This window comes from Candoia aspera, chromosome 8 (assembly GCF_035149785.1).
Source record: "Candoia aspera isolate rCanAsp1 chromosome 8, rCanAsp1.hap2, whole genome shotgun sequence".
Classification (NCBI taxonomy): Eukaryota; Metazoa; Chordata; class Lepidosauria; order Squamata; family Boidae; genus Candoia; species Candoia aspera.
This window is the reverse complement of record NC_086160.1, coordinates 68,518,094-68,536,068: the sequence shown is the minus strand read 5'-3', so window position 1 is coordinate 68,536,068 and position 17,975 is coordinate 68,518,094. Positions and strand designations below refer to the sequence as shown.

Here is a 17,975-nt window from a genome sequence, read left to right as displayed (position 1 = left end):
GCACAGTCTTTCTGGATAAAGGAGAGATCATGAGATTGCCCACTTGCACTCCGGACAGCTGCTCCTCGTGAGTAGACTGCAGGAACTGAGGTTTTTGCGGTCAACCCCTGAGTTTAGCAGCTGAGAGTCAAGGGATTTCTATAAAGCTCACAGCAGTGATGCAGCCTATATGGGCACAAGGTTCGCACGAGTCTCACTTTCTTAAACACTTTTGGAAGTAATTAATGTATAGCTAAAGAGAAATTTTCTGAGCGGCAGGATAGGAGAATTCCACAGTGAGTCAACATGCTTTCTGGACTAAAAAGGGAGGAAAAAAGGGTTTTAAAGAATGCTATGGAGTTGGAAGCTGGAGACAGTAAACACTAAATTTCAGAGAAGGAGGCCTTATGGGCTGGACGGAGGGGCCTTGCAGGCCAGATTAATCCCTCTGCTGTACAAAAATGCAGAATGATACGTAAAAACTGTACAGTACTTAATCTCTTTCTGTAATGATAGGTTCGAGATTCAGCTCAGTCATTCTTGACCGTCCATGTCCCACTCTATGTCTCCTACGTTTATGTAACTGCACCCAGAGGATGGGCCTCCCTTGAGCACCACACAGAGATGGAGTTTTCCTTCTTCTATGACACCGTTCTCTGGAGAACAGGTAGGCAGCTAGTTTTATTTTCTTCATGACCTGGGGTGAAAGGATGAGCTGTAGCACCCCTGAGATGTTGAGCTGCCCTCAGTTTGGCCAAGTGACTTCTTGAGGACCTCGTTGGCTGCCTTTTGCTGGAGCTGTGTTGCAACCGAGGGAGGGCAATTTGATGAATAATCCATGATCCCCTGTTGAGGAAGCCCAGCTGTTGCCATTCTCTCCTTCAGGTATACAGACAGACAGTGTCCTTTCAGCCAAACTGCAGATAATCAGGATCTATATCCGAGATGATGGTCGGCTGGTCATTGAGTTCAAAACTCACGCCAAGTTCAGAGGTAAGTAGTCCTTGCACTCTGCTATTAGCAAAGGAGGTCAAATTACGTGCCTTGGAATCCTAGATATGTGTGGATCCTGGTTGGTATTTCTCAATAGCGGGAAGGAAGCATTCTATTCTGGAATTGTATCCTGAATTCATTGATGTTCCAAAAGCTAAATTCTGATTAGCATCAGCTTAGATTAAGTCCTGGAAGTAAGAACATTGGACTGTAGAGTTATGATTCTCCATACAGAAACAGTGAAGTCTTCTTCCTGCTGCAGTGCTAAAATTCAGAGATCAAGGGCTCTCAACTTTTTTTTGTATGTCCATCTTTTTCTGTTGGTCTGTGTTCCTTGTAATTTCAGGGCTGTGCCCTGAGACTGTTGCTCTTCTTCCAGTGCCATGGAAGCTTTTAGGCATGGGAAGTTGGTGCAACATGGCTGAATATCTTGGGCTGTTAGGTAGCACCTCTCATGGATTTGGAGTAAGTGCAGAATCCACTAGAAAGAAGCTAGTCTTAGGTCCATTCTGAAAATTCTTCTTCCCTTCTTATGTAGATTCTGGTTGGGTAGAATGTCACAGCATTCCTCATTAAAGTTTAGGGGTAGTATGTACAGATGCTGGGAACTGCCAGTGTCATGCGTTGCAGAAGTAAGTCCTTATGCTCATTTGGCCATACTGGCTGGGGATCAGAAGAACTAAAGTTAAACATCTGGAGGGCACCAGACTAGGGAAAGCTGTTCCAAAGTGCTAACTCCTTCTCTGTTTCACACATACACTGCCAGCCCTTGAAGGCAGACCAACCTAGGAAACCAGTGCCATGTAGGTCAGTACTACTTTTACTGTAAAGCTTTAGTAACAGAATCTTGCAAGTCTGAATGCACTTACCCCCTTCCTCCCTTTATCTTTGTGTGAACTATGGAGGGGCTTGTTATTTACTCACATTAATTTCTTGGCCAGGGCTCAGGCCACTTTTATCTGACTGTTGCCTTGGCAGTGGCTCTTGGTTCTGTTCTTCAAGGCCATTCCCTCTTCCGTCTACATACACAGAGAAATGTGGACCTTATTACAGTGAACCTGCTTATTCCCATCTGCACAGGGCACTTTGTGATGGAACACCACACTCTGCCAAATGCTAAGTCTTTTATCATGACTCCTGACCACCTGGGAGGGATTGAATTTGACCTACAGCTCTTATGGAGTGGACAGACTTTTGACTCTCCTTATCAACTCTGGAGAGCAACCAGCTCCTACAGCAGGTATGAAGGAAAGCTGAGCTGTATTATTATTGAAGTTGCTATCAAAGTTGCTATCATGGGCCAAGGATGCTGGAGTGAGTAGGTAGGTAGGTAGGTAGGTAGGTAGGTAGGTAGATAGATAGATAGATAGATAGATAGATAGATAGATAGATAGATAGATAGATGATATCAAAGTGGACTTTGCCAGTTAGACAGCTGTGAAACCCACAGAAGAAAAGCAAAAGCTGAAGTAAAAACCACTTTCAACATAGCCATAGAGTTGGGAAGGATCAAGTTCACCTAGTTTAAATACTTGAAGAGCTGTCACAGGGAATATGTGGATTTATTCTCCATAGTTTCCGAGGGTAGGACAAGAACCAGTGGGTGGAAGCTTTACAGAGGTAGATCCACACTTGAAATGAGGAATTTCATGACTGCAAGAGCTATTAAGCAGAGGAACAGCCTGCCTCCTAGCGTTGTGGGGTTCCATCATGGCAGTCTTCCAACAAAAGTTCAACAGCCATTTGTCTGGGATGGAGGATTCCTGCCACTGGCAGGGAATTGGACTAGAAGACCCCCAAGGCCTTTCCAACCCTATGATTCTATGATGGTTGTGATGGTGGTCAGCCAACCTCTACTTAAATTTATTTGGTGAAGAGCTCACTATCTCCCCAAAAGATTGTGCTGTGAGACGGTGCTCTGGGAAGACAAAAATGACCCTCAAATCACTTCTGAATTGTCATTGCCAGCGACCCCAGCCAGCCAATGATAAGAGATGCGGTTGGCCGTGACTCAGCATCATTTGAAGGGGTAGACATTTCTCATCCCTGTTCTAACACTTCCTAAGGAAAGAGGAGGGGTGGTCAGTCAGGCGTACTTAAAGCCTAATTCTCTCACTGAGATTTCTTTCTTGCAAACCATGCAGAATTATCAGGTTAAGGGAAACATTGATTATGGAAGGCCTTGAGACTATTCCTTCTCTCTCCCCCTTGAGAAAGTCTGTGATCAGCTCTCATTTCCTTCACCCTAAGAGGATCATCTTTCCCATATCTGCTGTGATGCAGCTCTAGACTTTTTTAAGAGGGAGGATAGGGATATAAGACAAAGAAAGAAAGAAAAGTGTTGCCACTGGACCAGGCTCTTCAGAGAAGACACGAGACTTAAACTCCCTCCTATTGCTGGGACAGAGTGAACAGTTATGAAATTAGGGCAGTTGGTGACATCCACGATGCTGGTAAATTTAGACATTTTGAGCCAGGTAGAATTCTCAGATAAGGAAACTGAAAAGTAGTTAAGTAGCCTATTGAGCACAGAATTTTCTTAAGAATTCTGCAGGGAGAAGAAATGGGTGCTCTTACCTATACAGTGCTAGGTTATCCAGAGTGCAGAGTTGTATTTAGCACTTAAACTCCTGAACTATGGGGAAGTATGAAAAGAAAGAAGGAAATTTATAGCAGGGAGCAGAAGGGATTGGAATCTGGGTTACCTGGAAGAACTATAAAAAGATGTGTGTGAATTTCTACATCACCTTTTAGTGTTTCCAGGTAATGTCTTAAGTAGTGGCAACTGGAGGCAAGACGTTCAAACACTTCTAAATGCCCATTTAAAGACAGATCTACTTACAGAAGAGTTGCCCCCTTACTCATAATCCAGAAGCACTGAAAAAGGATGGGCAGGTCATTCATGAATCTTTTTTTTGTGTGTGGCACTTTTGATATCTGCAGGTACCCCAGGTTGCATTGACTATTGACCTAGACTTTATCTGGAAATTCTTCTAGATCAGAACGGTCATAGGATGTCTAGAACAGGACTAAACTTCTTTTTCAGATGGTAGACACCACAGTTTTGTGTGAGGTTGTGGATGCCACAAATTAATACAATGATGATTATAATATTTTATAGAACTTTAAAAAATAACAATAATTGATTGATAATGTGCTGTCAAGTCAGTGTCGACTCCTAGTGACCACACAGATAGATTTCCTCCATGACGATCTGTCCTCAACCTGGTTCTTCAGGTCTTCCAACACTGTACCCATCATGGCTGTAATTGGGTCCTTCCACCTTGCTGCTGATTGTCTTTTTCGTCCCACCTTTCCCAGCATAAACTTCTTAGGAGTGTTAAGTCTTCGCATAAAAATAATGCCAGCGCTCAAAATCTCACAAGGAAGGCTGTGTGCAGGATCACAGAACTTGTGAGATTTTGGCCATTTTCAGCTTATAGATAATTTTAATACTTCCATGTTTTTAAAAAACTGGATGGCTATCTGTCAGGGATGCTATAGTACTTCATTCCTGCATTGGATATGACTCTGTGATTCAGGTAAGGAGGTAGATAAGTAAATACATAGATCAGCCTTTCTCAACCTTTTGACCCTGGAGGAACCCTCGAAATATTTTTCAGGCTTCGGGGAACCCCTGCACATTCAGGCTCAAATATAGGCCGGAAGTTACAGAATTATTATATTTGTTTCATGGGTAGGCCTGTCTATACGCATTAACAGTGTTCTTAAACTAAAAATAAAGAATGAAACTTACTTCTTGGTTGTGAAGTTGCCCGAATTGGAAATAATTTTTTAAATACATTGTGATCTCCCAGGGAACCCCCAGTGACCTCTCGCGGAACCCTAGGGTGCCACAGAACCCTGGTTGAGAAACCCTGACGTACGATAGATGATGGATGTTTAAAATAAAAATAAACTATAAAAATATTAGTGGCTTATGGGCACCTGTGAGAAGTGCAGTATCAACTCCCGGTGAGCCTATCTGGGCTTAAGTGGCTTCTGGCAATATCTCAGTCCTTAATTCACATGCCTACCCTGTTTCTATGTATGGTGTGATTTGACCAACCTCCCTCATGTCTCATGAGCAACTGTCCACAAAGAACAGCTTGCGGTTCGGTGCACTGATGGCAGTGCTTTACCTCTCTTTTCAGGAAAGATTATTCCGGAGAATACACCATCTCCTTAATACCATGTACAGTCCAACCCACACAGTCTTGGGTTGATCCAGGAGATAAGCCATTACCCTGCACCGCTCACGCTCCAGAAAAGTAAGTAGATGCTTACATTGGGTCATTCCTGGAGATAAGCATTGCTATTTAACGAAAACAAGAAAAGAACAGTTAAGGGAATTTGCAGCATGTGCGGAAAGGGCCAAAGGCAATAATACTTTATTTTAAATTCTGGAATTGGGAGAAGTAGTAGCATCTCTCTCTACCTTGCTACATCATCATCCTCATTTTGGTACAGGTTTGCATACATTTCTTGTACAACAGTAAGCTTGAAGTCAATAAGGAGCATACAAATAGAGACAGTAAGAGAAACAATGGCGGAGGGGACATCTGATGAGCTTTAGTGGTGAGGAGGTTGAGATGTTAATAGTAATCAGGGACAGCGCTATCACCTGGAAGAACTGTAAGAGGATGCACGTGGGATTAAATGTCAGTGTCTAGGCATTGCACATGTCTGGTGGAATGTAAGCAGGAAGAAGTGGAAGCAATATACTGTATGCTTGTGATCAGGTAAAGATTAATCTTCGTGGAGCTCCTTCTGAGAGATTTAATCTCTTCAGTCATGGGGAAAGATCCACTCAAGTTGAGAGTGCATTAGATCTCCTAGGGAACCCCTAGTGACTTCTCACGGAACCCTAGGGTGCCACAGAACCCTGGCTGAGAAACCCTGAGTTAGAATAACAGTAGAAAAGCTGGGATGGAAATTCAAGAGTAGAGGAACGAGAGGGAAGAATATATGGAGGTGGGCGTGTCCTTTTCTAAAACCCACAATGGCCATGAGTAAAACAAGGGAAAATGGGGCTTTTCCCCCCTTAAAGTCACAGTAGCATATAATATAACACACGCCCCTCTTCAAATCTTTCCATACGTATAAATGCTATTTCTTTGCATCCTTCTCCATAATGAACAAGAGGAAGAATTTTGATGACCGATTGATGGAAGTGGTTCCCTTTGAGTAAAGACATCTGGCATGGACAGCAAATTTGCTGCGGTGTTCTTAGTTGTAAACGTATCTTCATGTGCCCCTTATAATTGGAGATACAAACTCATTCCAGCACATCTGGGGGAAAAAGTGTGGAATTGAAATGAAGATACGTGCTTGGAACTGGCCCTCCATACCTAATGTATCCGTGTCATTTGGGAAAGTCTACAAGCAAATAGGAACTGCATTCAGTGAACACAGTGTCTTGCAGAGTGATTGGGATAAGGGAGACTAAAGCTTGCACCCCCACCTTTTTCTCAATGCAGTCTTTTCTGAAATGCTTCTAAAATGCTTAAAAAGAACTACTGGGGGAAGTGAGTGCCAATGGCCTTTGGAAGTTCTCCAACCAAATATGTAGGCAGTGAAATTGGATGAATAATATCTTCAGATTTCTTTGGGGCAAGGAGAATTTCTACAACCATTTCTCAGAGAGTGGGCTCCCCCTTAGCGATCATGGGAGTATCATGTCTGAAAAAAATCCTGTTCAGGGTCTCTCCTGATGTCTTTCCTTGGTTGCTGGCTTCAAAATAGCAGGCACGGCTGGGCAATCAAGGCCCCGCCCCTTTTCAACATGCATGGCATGCATTGCCCACACATACAAAGGGGTGGGGCTTTGATTGCCCAGCCGTGCCTGCTATTTTGAAACGAGGGATCATCCTTGTGGACATCCCTGGCACAATGAAATATGAGGCATCAGAGTTGAGATTTTAGCTACCCCTTCATTAGATTAGTGCAAGAATTCCCCCGATGACTTTTCTGTGAAATTCTCTTTCTTTCAAAGAAGTTTTGAAGGCACATTCTTTCTTTCTTCAGAGAGCAAAGGTGTCTTCCCACTGTTGAAACATTGCAGAGTCAAGGGGTTAAAAAACTCTTATATACACTTTACACATCCTTGCACCTTTCTCTCCCCCTCTGCAACCCCCTGCTGCCACCTCCAGCTATAATAGCACAACTTTCCTTGGAATACCGGTGTAAAACATTAATTTAAATCAAATCTTCAAGGAAATAGGATTCCGTTGCCTTGTAGGCAGGCTACCTTCATGGCTGCACTGCTTGTTTACTAATATGGTTATTAAATATGGAAACCTTTTGTATGTTCCAGCAGAAAGAAATTGCTAATGGGGAAAAAAACCCAACAGTCCCTGGTTTGTTTGCCCATTCTTTGTCGAAGAAGTGACAAAGACAAATAGGTAATAATTGAAAAGGAAAGGGAAACAGAGTTCTCCCGTTAAGGTTCAAGACATTATAATTCCTGAGATGTTCTTTCTGATGCTTTGGGGAAAACACGGGCAGATTGTCTTGCTATTTGTACATTCATTTTGCTTAGATTAAGCAAAGCCTTTAACAGCATTCTTACAACTGCTTCTGGCTGGCCGTGCAGTATGGCTTCTGAGAAGCCATCACTGAGCTGGGGAACGTAAGTTTAAAGCTGTGATCCAAAGGTCTCTGCCTTTCCTTTGTGCTGAGCTTCAAACAGGGATGTATATGCTTGTTTGGATTATGTCCAACAACATGGCACATGGCTTGCTACCATTGATGCACCAGCAAACAAATCAAAAGAATGGGGGAGAAGAAGAAAAATCTCCAGAAGTCTGTATGAGCAATCTTAGTGATTTCTAAGACCAACCTAGACAAAATTTCAAAGGGATGTTTTTCAGTATATTCTTAAAAATAATTTTAAAAAACTTGAGCAAAGCAATGTAAAACATCTTTACTAAAGTCACTTTGCCTGTTTGGGCAGTAATCATGTAGCTTTGTTAGCAATTAAAGTTTTGGAATTTGCTCGATGATGCAGTTTTTCCCTTTTTCTTGGATCCAGCCCATTTTTGAACCAGAGATTAAAAGAAATGATGAAAATCTAAGTTAGTGTCCACAGGTTTCTTGGGCGTGAAGTGTTGCTGAGCACCAGAGCAAAAATGGGAATCTGTGTTTAAGATAAAGAGTGTTTGTTTGTTTGTTTGTTTATTTTATTAGCAGCTAGCAAAAATGTATGATTATTGATCATACAGGTGAAGTGAGACTGGAAGATTATTTTTCCTTTCAGCTTCCCCATTTTTTTTTCCATTTATTATCCATGCTGGAATTTTGACATAGGTCTTTCAATTGGAAGGTGATTAGAATTATCAACTCTCTGCTGCCATCTAGTCTGGATTTCTGCAGCCCACTGGTACTTCTATGTAATGGTATGTGGGAATGACCATGGGAGATGGGGTGAAGAGATGCTGCCTAGGGAACAGTCAGATAGGAGGGAGCATAGCCCACAGCTGCATGTTGGGTGGAGAAAGAGGCTCAGAAGGGACCCTCCCTAAGTTATTGGGCTGTAAAGGAGACAAGGAGAGAATTGGACTTTCAGACTTGCAAGATTCTCTTAATGTAGCCTTACAATAAAGTATAGTTAGCTCATATGGCCGTGTTTCCTGTCTGGTCTATCTGGGAAGGCTGACATTCTGTGATTACACTGTTTGCAATTATTAATGTTCTGCTGCAACCTTCCCCAATCGGAGACTCTCCCAAAGTATATGGAGAGGGGCAGATTGGGGGCAGCTGGTGGAAAGGGGTGGAAGATGGCATGGGTTACCTTGCTTCAGGGGGCAAAAAGGAGGCATACGTTAGATGAGCTAGGTGGCACTCAAGGGCTGGCTTCACACAACATACTTGCCTGTTACCGAATTAACCCATCTTTCTAGGTTCAGTTAATGGATTGGATCATTAACTAAGCAAACATGCTGGGTTTAACTAACACATTAAAACCACCCCAAAATAACCAAAGTTAAAACTAATTAATTCAGCATGTTGGGTAAATGCAGTTGTTGAGTCTTTCCCTGCCCTGATAAACGTGTCACATAAACTTGGCTTTGATGTTTACTGAGCCACAATTTCCAAAATCCCTCATCATTGACAATGCTGGCTACAGATTCTGGAAACTGTTGTTGTGCAACATCTGGGGTGCTATAAGTTGCCTATCTTTGCGCTAGAAGATGTGATCATATATTTTCTGAAGGCAGTCTTCCCAGACATGACCCCCCCCCCCCACCAACTTGGCTAATGGGGTTAATCTGGGGTTGATGTGAGTTGTAGTCCAATTTGGAGAAGGTTGTGTCAGGGCAAAATACGTTATCTTTAAAGTTGGGGGCAGACAGTGTCATGAGATTAGAGGAGAAGGCACTATGATGTAGATGGGAAACCATGCCATTTGTAATATCCCGAATGTTACCTTTGCCCTGGAGTTGCCTAACTGTGTTGTCTTCAGGACTTCCTTTAATCCTCTGACAGGGCTGCCTTAAGGGCAATTTGCCAAGGGAGACTACGCTGTTGCTCCTGAAGCCAACTTTAAAAATTCCAATCTGGATTGGAAGGTTGTTCCTAGTTCAGCCACCACACATCTTCACATTCTCTTCCCACATTCTCTCTTTTGCCAGTAATACACATTTTTTCTCCCCCCTCTGACCCCATATTGTACTTTTGTTGCTCTGATGGTGTGATAGTCAAAGAGGACAGGTTGTTCCTTCATTCCTGTGTTCAAGTATATATTCGTAGAATTTTTATAGTGAGGAAGAACTGATGCTTCAGCTTCGTCAAGGGAAAACAGCATTCATTAAAACGTTGTGGCTTCATTCCAGCAAGTCTGCATTGCAATTAAAAATTTAAGGAGAAAAATTAAAAAGGAAAGCTTTGCAGTGCTGTGGTTAGGGACTGGGGAAGCCAGGAGAGCGTGCTTCACCCAACCTGAACAGAAACCAAAAGGGTGTCTCCTGGAGGATGTAGGTGTTGAACGGAGCTACGAGCTTCTAGAGAGGGTGGCAAAACACAGGGCAAGAAAAGTTGATTGACTTAATAGGCTGTCATTGGATGAACTGCAAAGTAATTTTAAAAAATGGCAGCTGCCAACTGAAAGAAAACATGGCAGCATGGTAGCGTAGGACCAAATGGCTGAGCAGGGCAGCAACCAGCCACTGGAGGGGAGGGGGCGTGCCAGGTGCTGCAGCTGTTGGGACTATCGCTAGATCAGAAGGAAGCAGACCATCTGCTCGGAAGGGCTGAAGACAGTTTTGGTTAGGACAGAAAACGGTTTTGAAGCAGAACTTCTAATTGTAAGGCAGGGGTGCATTACAGTGGGCTGGGAGCGGGAGGGGGACAGTGTCACCTTCTCGTGGACTCAAGAAGTGGTGAGTGGCCCAGGCTGGCCGTGGGACAAGTAAAAAGCATTGATCTGCCCTGAGTTTGCCCTATAGACGGGATGTTCGTAACTCACTTATCAGGATGTTTGAGATTCCTAGCAAACACAGATTACTTAAATTAGGTAAGCAAAGTTTACTTAAGAGGATCCATGCAGATAAGCCATTGCTGTTGTTCCTTGAAGAGAAGATATTTTGATGGTTCATGGGGGTGGGGTGGGGAGGCTACTAAAAGCCATGCAGAGGAATTTAAGCAGCTGGTGATGAAACTGAGGTGTTTCTTGGAACCGACTGATCGTAGATGCTTTTGGTACGAATATGTCAATGTGAAATCGGCTTTCTTGTTTAATCCATCAATATTTTATTACAGGCACGGACCAGAATTGTTTAAGAGGACTGTTTGTTGATCTATGTTCTCTGAGTTATGATTTTAATAGCAGTATGAGCTCACGTGTCAATCTTCGAAGTGGTGAGAACGCTAGGCACTTAGGCTGCCTGCTCTGGAAGGAGTTGAAAGGAGCTAGGTTGGGAAACTGGAACTCTGTTTCCTTGGCCTTGAAATATTAATCTCCTTTTGCCAGAACTTTGCCAGGACTATTAGCAAATCCAAAGTTCTGTCCAAGTAGAATTCAGGTAATCTGCATTTTCAGGTTTCCTGAAGTCCTTCCTGAAGGTATTTTGAAATGTCAGCATTACGTGAGTTGAAAGAGACCTGGAATGACTTTCAGATCAACCCATAAACCTCACTGCACTATAGTTATGTTTACCCAGCATACTTAACCAGGTCAGGATAAGACCTGGAAGATTCATTTGTGCACCACACTAAGCTTGGGGAGTTACAGCCTTGGTTTCAGTGACTTAGTGCGTTGTGCAAACTCAGCCCATTTTGCTTGGTTCAGTGTATTTGTGAACCCAGGAAATAGGTCCATTTAATAACCAAGCTAAGCATGATCCCTACTTGATGATAGTGATTCTGGGCTGATGACTCTCTCTCAATCCTTCTCAAATGAGAGGAAGATGGTGGTTTGCTAGGAGATGCAAGGTCTGTCTCCTCTTGACTGCAAAGAGATTTTATTAATTCCTGAGAATTTGGCAGAACAGCTGATTTTTCTCTGGGGCTGTTCCTGGAGGACAAGCCCAGAGAAGATAACATTTCGATAATGCACTACATATACCCTCTTGAGCTCTCAAAGAAAAGTTGGGAAATAAATACATACTCCTGGGATTATTATTTCATTAGCCTTAGTTCTTTATTTCCTTTCTTCCCCTTTTAGGTTTTTGATCCCGATTGCCTTTCAGCAGACTAACCGGCCAGTTCCTGTCGTGTACTCCCTGAACACAGAGTTTCAGCTCTGCAATAATGAGAAAGTATTTCTCATGGACCCAACTAAATCTGAAATGTCAATGGCCGAGATGGACTACAAGGGAGCTTTTTCCAAGGGTATGATTTGTGTTTCAGACCTCTCCAAGTGAACTGCAAGAAAACACCAGGGAGGATGAAAGAAATGTACTGCACAAAAATATGCTAGATTGAATTGCAACGGAAATGAAACAACAGCTGGCTGGAAGGCCCTAATGCTTTCCTTCCATAAAGCAATTTTATAGCAAGGCAAATATGATGAAGGTGTGGCATTGAGCCGATCGTGACATAATGGGGAAGTCGAACAAGGCTGTGCCCCTTCAGTGGCATATTAAAAGCCAAGAAGGGTAAACAAGGCTAAACAAGGGATATTTCTCCGGGCCCATTTAGTTTAGCGAAAGATGGAAGACATACATGACTAGCAGTCCACTAGGGTCATATAAAGGCTTAATGGGATGGATTAGAAGCATCCTGCAGACCCCGGCTTGTCCATAGTCAGCCTTTTTAGAACACTGTGTCCTGTTCCTCTAAAACTTGAGAATGACGATACATGGAGATTTTAGAAGGACCCTACTGAGATTTATATGGTGTTGATTTTATTAAACTATAGTTCCTAGAGTTTCTTGCTTAGCAGTATGTTTTGCAGGAAGCCATATAAGTAAACTTCCTGAAATGCAAGAGGGTAATGTGTAATAGATATTTAATATTTTAATATATGCATTTAGGTTAATATATGTGTGTGTGTGGTGTGTTAAATATATGTATATATATCCCATGAAGCCCATTATACATTACCCAGGATGGGGTAATGTTTAATGCATGCTTAATATATTAATGTATGTTTAATATATGTAATATACACTATAAAGCAGGATGGGGTAACGTTTAAAATATGTATATATTAAACGTTGAGAAATGAGTATGGAAAGCTGCCCATTTTGCAGAATGCTTCAGTTGAACGTCCTCTCTGCCTCTTTTCATTCAAACCTTGCTGCAATATCTCAATAATTGGTTGGGAAGCCAGCTTGATACTGCCATAGAATTCCCAGGATTGCAAGCCAATGGCCATGCTGGCAGGAGAACTGGGGATTCTGCAACACCAGCATAGGGTGAGGGGGTCAGCTGGGAAAGTTTGGCATGGCACAGGCTCGAGGCACCTTCTTGTCCCCCAGCGTCTTCTATCATAATGCAAAACCTCAAACGCAGGCCTCATCTCAGGTTGAGCCATGTAGCCATTTTCTTGCTAGCCTGGGGACGAGGACGTGCTTGTCCTTTGGAACAAAACTCACTGCGTCCGCCTGATACCAAAGTATTTCTTTCCTCAGGTCAAACCTTGTATGGCCGGGTGATGTGGAACCCAGAGCAAAACCTCAATTCTGCCTACAAATTGCAGCTGGAGAAAGTGTATCTGTGCACGGGGAAGGATGGCTACGTCCCGTTCTTTGATCCGACTGGCACAATATATAACGAGGGACCCCAGTATGGCTGCATTCAGCCTAGCAAGCACCTGAAGCACAGATTCCTGCTGCTGGTACATAGTACAGCCCGTGCCTCCATAGAATAGGCTTTGACTGGGGACTTTCGTGAGTACGGGATGGTAACAAGGACAGCCGTTGCCCTGCAATAGTGGCAACTTACTGGAATGTGATGTATCTATTAATTAATCGCAGATTCAGTGCACCCATTCATACAAGGAGTCCGTCTACTTCTAGTGACAGATCGGAGTGGGAGGAGCTTATTAAAAGGCAATCAGATAACGATATGGTAGGTCAAGGGTGCAAAGTCCCTGGAGCCAAGGTCACTTGGAGGCCAAGTATGGGTTCTGTGAATGTCAAATTCCCTGTCCGGTTTTGTCTAGGCTATGAAGTGCCCTCAAGCATTCAAGAGGCCCAATTGCAGTCCTTTATGCCAAGCCGACCACTATTCCGGAGAGCTAGAATTGTTTATGATCCCTGGAAACAGCTCTCTATAGCTTCAGACAGGGCTCTTTCCTAGGTCTGCCTGGAGGTGGCATGGACTGAACCTGTGGAACAGATGAGTTCTGGCACTATATTTTGGGCTCCCTTCCATTGTCATTCAAAGGGTCTCCGATTACATGGGGATCGTTGGCATTTTCAGGTTGCAGGAGTATTGGGCAAGAGGTATCCGGTGCCGCCACCACCACCAGCGCCTCTTCCTGCCCCATCATCCTGCCTCGTCTGGTCTAAATCATAAATGAATAGGGACATGCTTGCCATTGTCCAATGCAGCACTTTACAAATGGCAGTGTGTGGAGGGTACAGAAACAAATACTGTATATCATTTCCCTCCTCTTTTAACCACAGAAGGAAAAAGAGACCCGTTCATTTCTCCATCCCACCACCCACACCATGTAACCTGACGGGGATGCACACAGGAAGGAAACGAGCAGACTTCTTCTTTCTACAGCTAGTAGTTTCGAAACTTTTCACAGGATTCCTCAGTGAAAACAGTGTTGTGCTTAGTGTATCGACTTTTTCAATAGTGTATCAAGTGCCAGACCAGGTCCAGGGCAGATAATACTGTAGGAACTTTTCATATGATTTCGTACGATTTTTGAGTGGCTTTGTATGAATCGTGAATGACTACTCCCTACGTATTTTTTTTCCTTCTGTTGTATTAAAAACTATAATTTACCAGCAACTTTCAGAAGGCCATAGTAGTTCACCCTAATGTAAAGGAAGGGGGATTTCATGAAGCATCTCTTCTCCCCACTTCCTGTGTTTTCCCCAGCAGCAACCAGGTAGGCAGCTTAGAAGGTGGACTATTCACCTGGGAGGGTGGTGTGTGTGGATGCATGCTCTGTGCCTTCCCTCTCCCCCCCAGAGGAGATTGGATAGGGCAGAGATCATTTTAATGCATCACCACACCAGGACAAGTCTCCTTTTCCAGCCCATCGAAAGTTAAGTAACAAGAGGACGTTCAGGGACCGAGGCATTCATGGTGGACTGCACTCAAGAGCTCCAAGGTTGCACATAGCCTTACGAGCCTCAGATTATTTATCTCTCTTTTAGTGGATGGTTAATTCATCTAGAATAGCAATCATGGGTTAGAATCAGTTAAATCACCCAGGATCTTAGATGAGCGCCACACAGCTGACACTTTTACCAATCAGATCAACTTGATTCCTTCTCTAGGAATCCAGCTTGGCACTCTTTCTAAGTGGGATCTCGTCTAGGAAGACTGATTCTAATTTCCAGACCTTAGAGCCGTCTTGCCCAAACTGGGGCTTTCCAGATGTGTTAGGATTGCAAATCCCAGAAATCCTGGCCAGCAGAGCAAAGGGAATTTTGCGAGTTGCAATTCTAACACCTCTGGACAGCATTAGTCAGGAAGTGTTAGTTGAGTCTATCTCCTTACCATATCCTGATGGCACTCTTTGTCTTGCCATCCTTACCTTGTCATCAAATATTTAAACCACAGGATCGGAATCAACCAGAAGTGACTGACAAATATTTCCACGACGTCCCTTTTGATGCCTGTTTTGCATCTGAGTTGCCAGATTTCCACCTGGTCAGTAGCATGCCTGGAGTGGATGGTTTCATCATGAAGGTGGACGCCCTCTATAAGGTATGTGATCTACAAGTTAATGCGTGCATTAGAATCCATTATTGAAATTCTCCGGGTTGATGATGCAGGAGAATTGTAGAATCTCTTCTTCCTCATCGCTGACACAAGGGGGAAAGAGAAGTATCTGGGGTGTAGCCCTGTGCTCTCATATTTATTGAATGAGGCAGGGTGATTAGGTGGCATCTCAGCTGAAGATAATGTTGTTCATCCTGTCTGGGAAAGGATATTGATATCCCTTGAATAAATTCACAGTTGGATATGCTCCTTCTACTGCAGCAGGTTTATTGTGTGGTACATTGTGCTTTTTCCCAGCATGGACTCACTAGCATATCAGCTGTAAACCTGCCTCATTTATCAATGAACCTGTAGCCATCAGCATCTGTTTGTGAGACTGCCTTGAAGAGTTTTGGGAAATTGCAATTCATACAAAATGTGCCCTACTAACTGGAACTGGGCATTATGATGGTAGTGCTTCTGTGCTGGGTCAATTGTTCCAGCTTTCCTAGAATTTGGGGCCCACTTCAAAGTGCTATTCTTTAAAAATAAAGAATATTTAAAGACCTGAGTGGCTTACTGTTAGGGTACTCCAGGGGACAGCCCATCTCCACCTATAATTTCCTGTAAAAATCTCCCATGTAAGGTTTCCTTGTTATCATTTCAGCAAAGGCCTCCTTTTCTCAAACCTATAGGAATGGAATCTCATATAAAGTTGTGGGCTTTCTGAGGTCCTGATTTGCCTTGTTTCTGCATTTAATCATTCTGCTCTTTGTTTGTAAGCTACCTTGGGAATATGATTGGAGAATGATACCTATAATATCTGTAATAAATATTAATAACTTACCCAATCCAGGAGTGAGAGTCATAACTGTGAAATTAGATTTGTACAGTAACCAAAGAAGGTTTTTTATTGAAGTAGTTGGCTTAGATCCCAAGTTCTTAAAATATTGCCTCCCCAAAACCATCCAATCTAGGCACTAAATAAGCTGGAGAACCCCTTGCTTGTACTCTCCACTGAGTGTGGCACCTAGAGTGGAGGCCAGGTCTGTTCTGCAGGGGTATCCCAAATATGGATCTCTCTTCTGAGAAAGTACAATCAGTTCCACACAGTCTTGTTTTCAATGATGAGATTGTTGTTTACTGTTCTTTCGTATAGCCTTCTAATTACCTCCGGGAGAAACTGCAATGTACTGTACATTAAAACAGAAATAGAAATCGCATCTTCTGAATGCTGTGCTTGTTCTATCTTTTTGATCAGGTGGAAGCTGGACACCAGTGGTATCTTCAAGTGATCTATGTCATTGGTCCTGAAACGATTGGGGGGCCCCGGATGCCACGCTCTGTTATACATCGGCTGAAGCGCAGCCGCCGGGACCTTGTAGATCACAAGGGTGTCCCTGTTCTGGATGACTCCTTGATCTATGACAATGAAGGAGATCAAATCAAGAATGGAACTAACATGAAGTTTCTCAGCTTGGAGCAACAAGAGGCCATAACTGTTGCCTCCCTTTCACAAACAGGGGCTTCCATTGGCAGTGGCTTTGCAGCAATCCTGCTTCTCTTCCTTATACTCTTGTCCATCTGCTTTGTAACCAGGAAGTGTCGGAAGCATAGGAAGAAGAAGAAAGCAGCCAAAGAGGTGGCAGAGCAATACCCTCTCAACACTAAAGCTGAGGCAGCCAAGGGCTATGCTGAGAGGATGGAGAAGAATGTCAGTGGACATTACTGCACAGTGAAGAACCTCAACCTTCTCTGTGAAAATGAAGGCACCTACAAGGTCAGAGGGACAAAGATCAAGCAAATGAACTTGGAGGTGAAAGTTCATAACAATTTACATGATGGGACAGAAGTTTAATGGCCTGCACATTTGGGGGAGGGGGAGAAATGTCTTTATATAAATTGCAAAAAAAGGGGGGAGAAACCTTCTATAATTTTTTCTAAAAAAACCCCATCCTCGTATTTTTATAGTCGTCTTGTGGGAAAAGGGAAGAACAAAATCTTTGCATTTTGTTTGCTTAAGCAATGATCAAGCAAGGTATCTTTGCATGCTTCCACTCTACAATGGAGCTACCTCACTGAAAGCAAGATCCCCCGAGGAGAGGAAGGACTGAAATGCATCTCATAAGCCACCTTGGACTGCCACTCCACATACCTCCAATCTCGCTATGGTTCCCAGACCTCTTCTGTTGTTGGCTTGTTGAATTCTCAGTGCAGAACTGGTTGAATAAAAACAAAGATGCCTTTCATGTGTCTCCTTTGGAGGTAGAAGAAGCACAGTACAGAAATTGTGTGTGGGACAGCAAGCTGCCCCTGGATTTCCCCTATTCAGTTGACTGATGAAGGATTTGCAGTTCCAACGATGCATTTGTTAGACCATTTGTACTAACTTACTTCTGTTGGTACATTTTCACACCAGTTCCACCAGCACTTGAATGAAAGTGAAGCCTGTTGCTGTACAGATGGAAGGACGAAATAATTGCTTCTCTTTGAAATACAAATGCCTTGAGGACAATGGAGTCTCTCTCAGATTCATGTAATTTGGGTGAACCAATAGATCCATATAAGCAGTTGTTGAAACAATACCAACACTGGGTTCTTGGTGTTCTCCAAGCTTGGTTGTTTTCCTGCAGATGTTTCACTACCAGGCTAGGTAACATCATTAGTGCAAC

General features: G+C 43.2%; 1 protein-coding gene across 1 annotated transcript in view; it reads left to right on the top strand.

Annotated features, from left to right (window-relative positions):
* Positions 1-17,975, top strand: part of FRAS1 (Fraser extracellular matrix complex subunit 1) — a 175,422-nt gene extending 157,447 nt beyond the window's left edge. The window contains exons 59-66 of the mRNA XM_063310434.1: positions 496-646; positions 865-972; positions 2,053-2,212; positions 5,127-5,243; positions 11,636-11,802; positions 13,047-13,252; positions 15,163-15,309; positions 16,565-17,975. Coding sequence (XP_063166504.1) covers positions 496-646; positions 865-972; positions 2,053-2,212; positions 5,127-5,243; positions 11,636-11,802; positions 13,047-13,252; positions 15,163-15,309; positions 16,565-17,161 — 1,653 coding nt within the window. The 3' untranslated portion in view covers positions 17,162-17,975. The remainder of the gene's footprint in view (positions 1-495; positions 647-864; positions 973-2,052; positions 2,213-5,126; positions 5,244-11,635; positions 11,803-13,046; positions 13,253-15,162; positions 15,310-16,564) is intronic.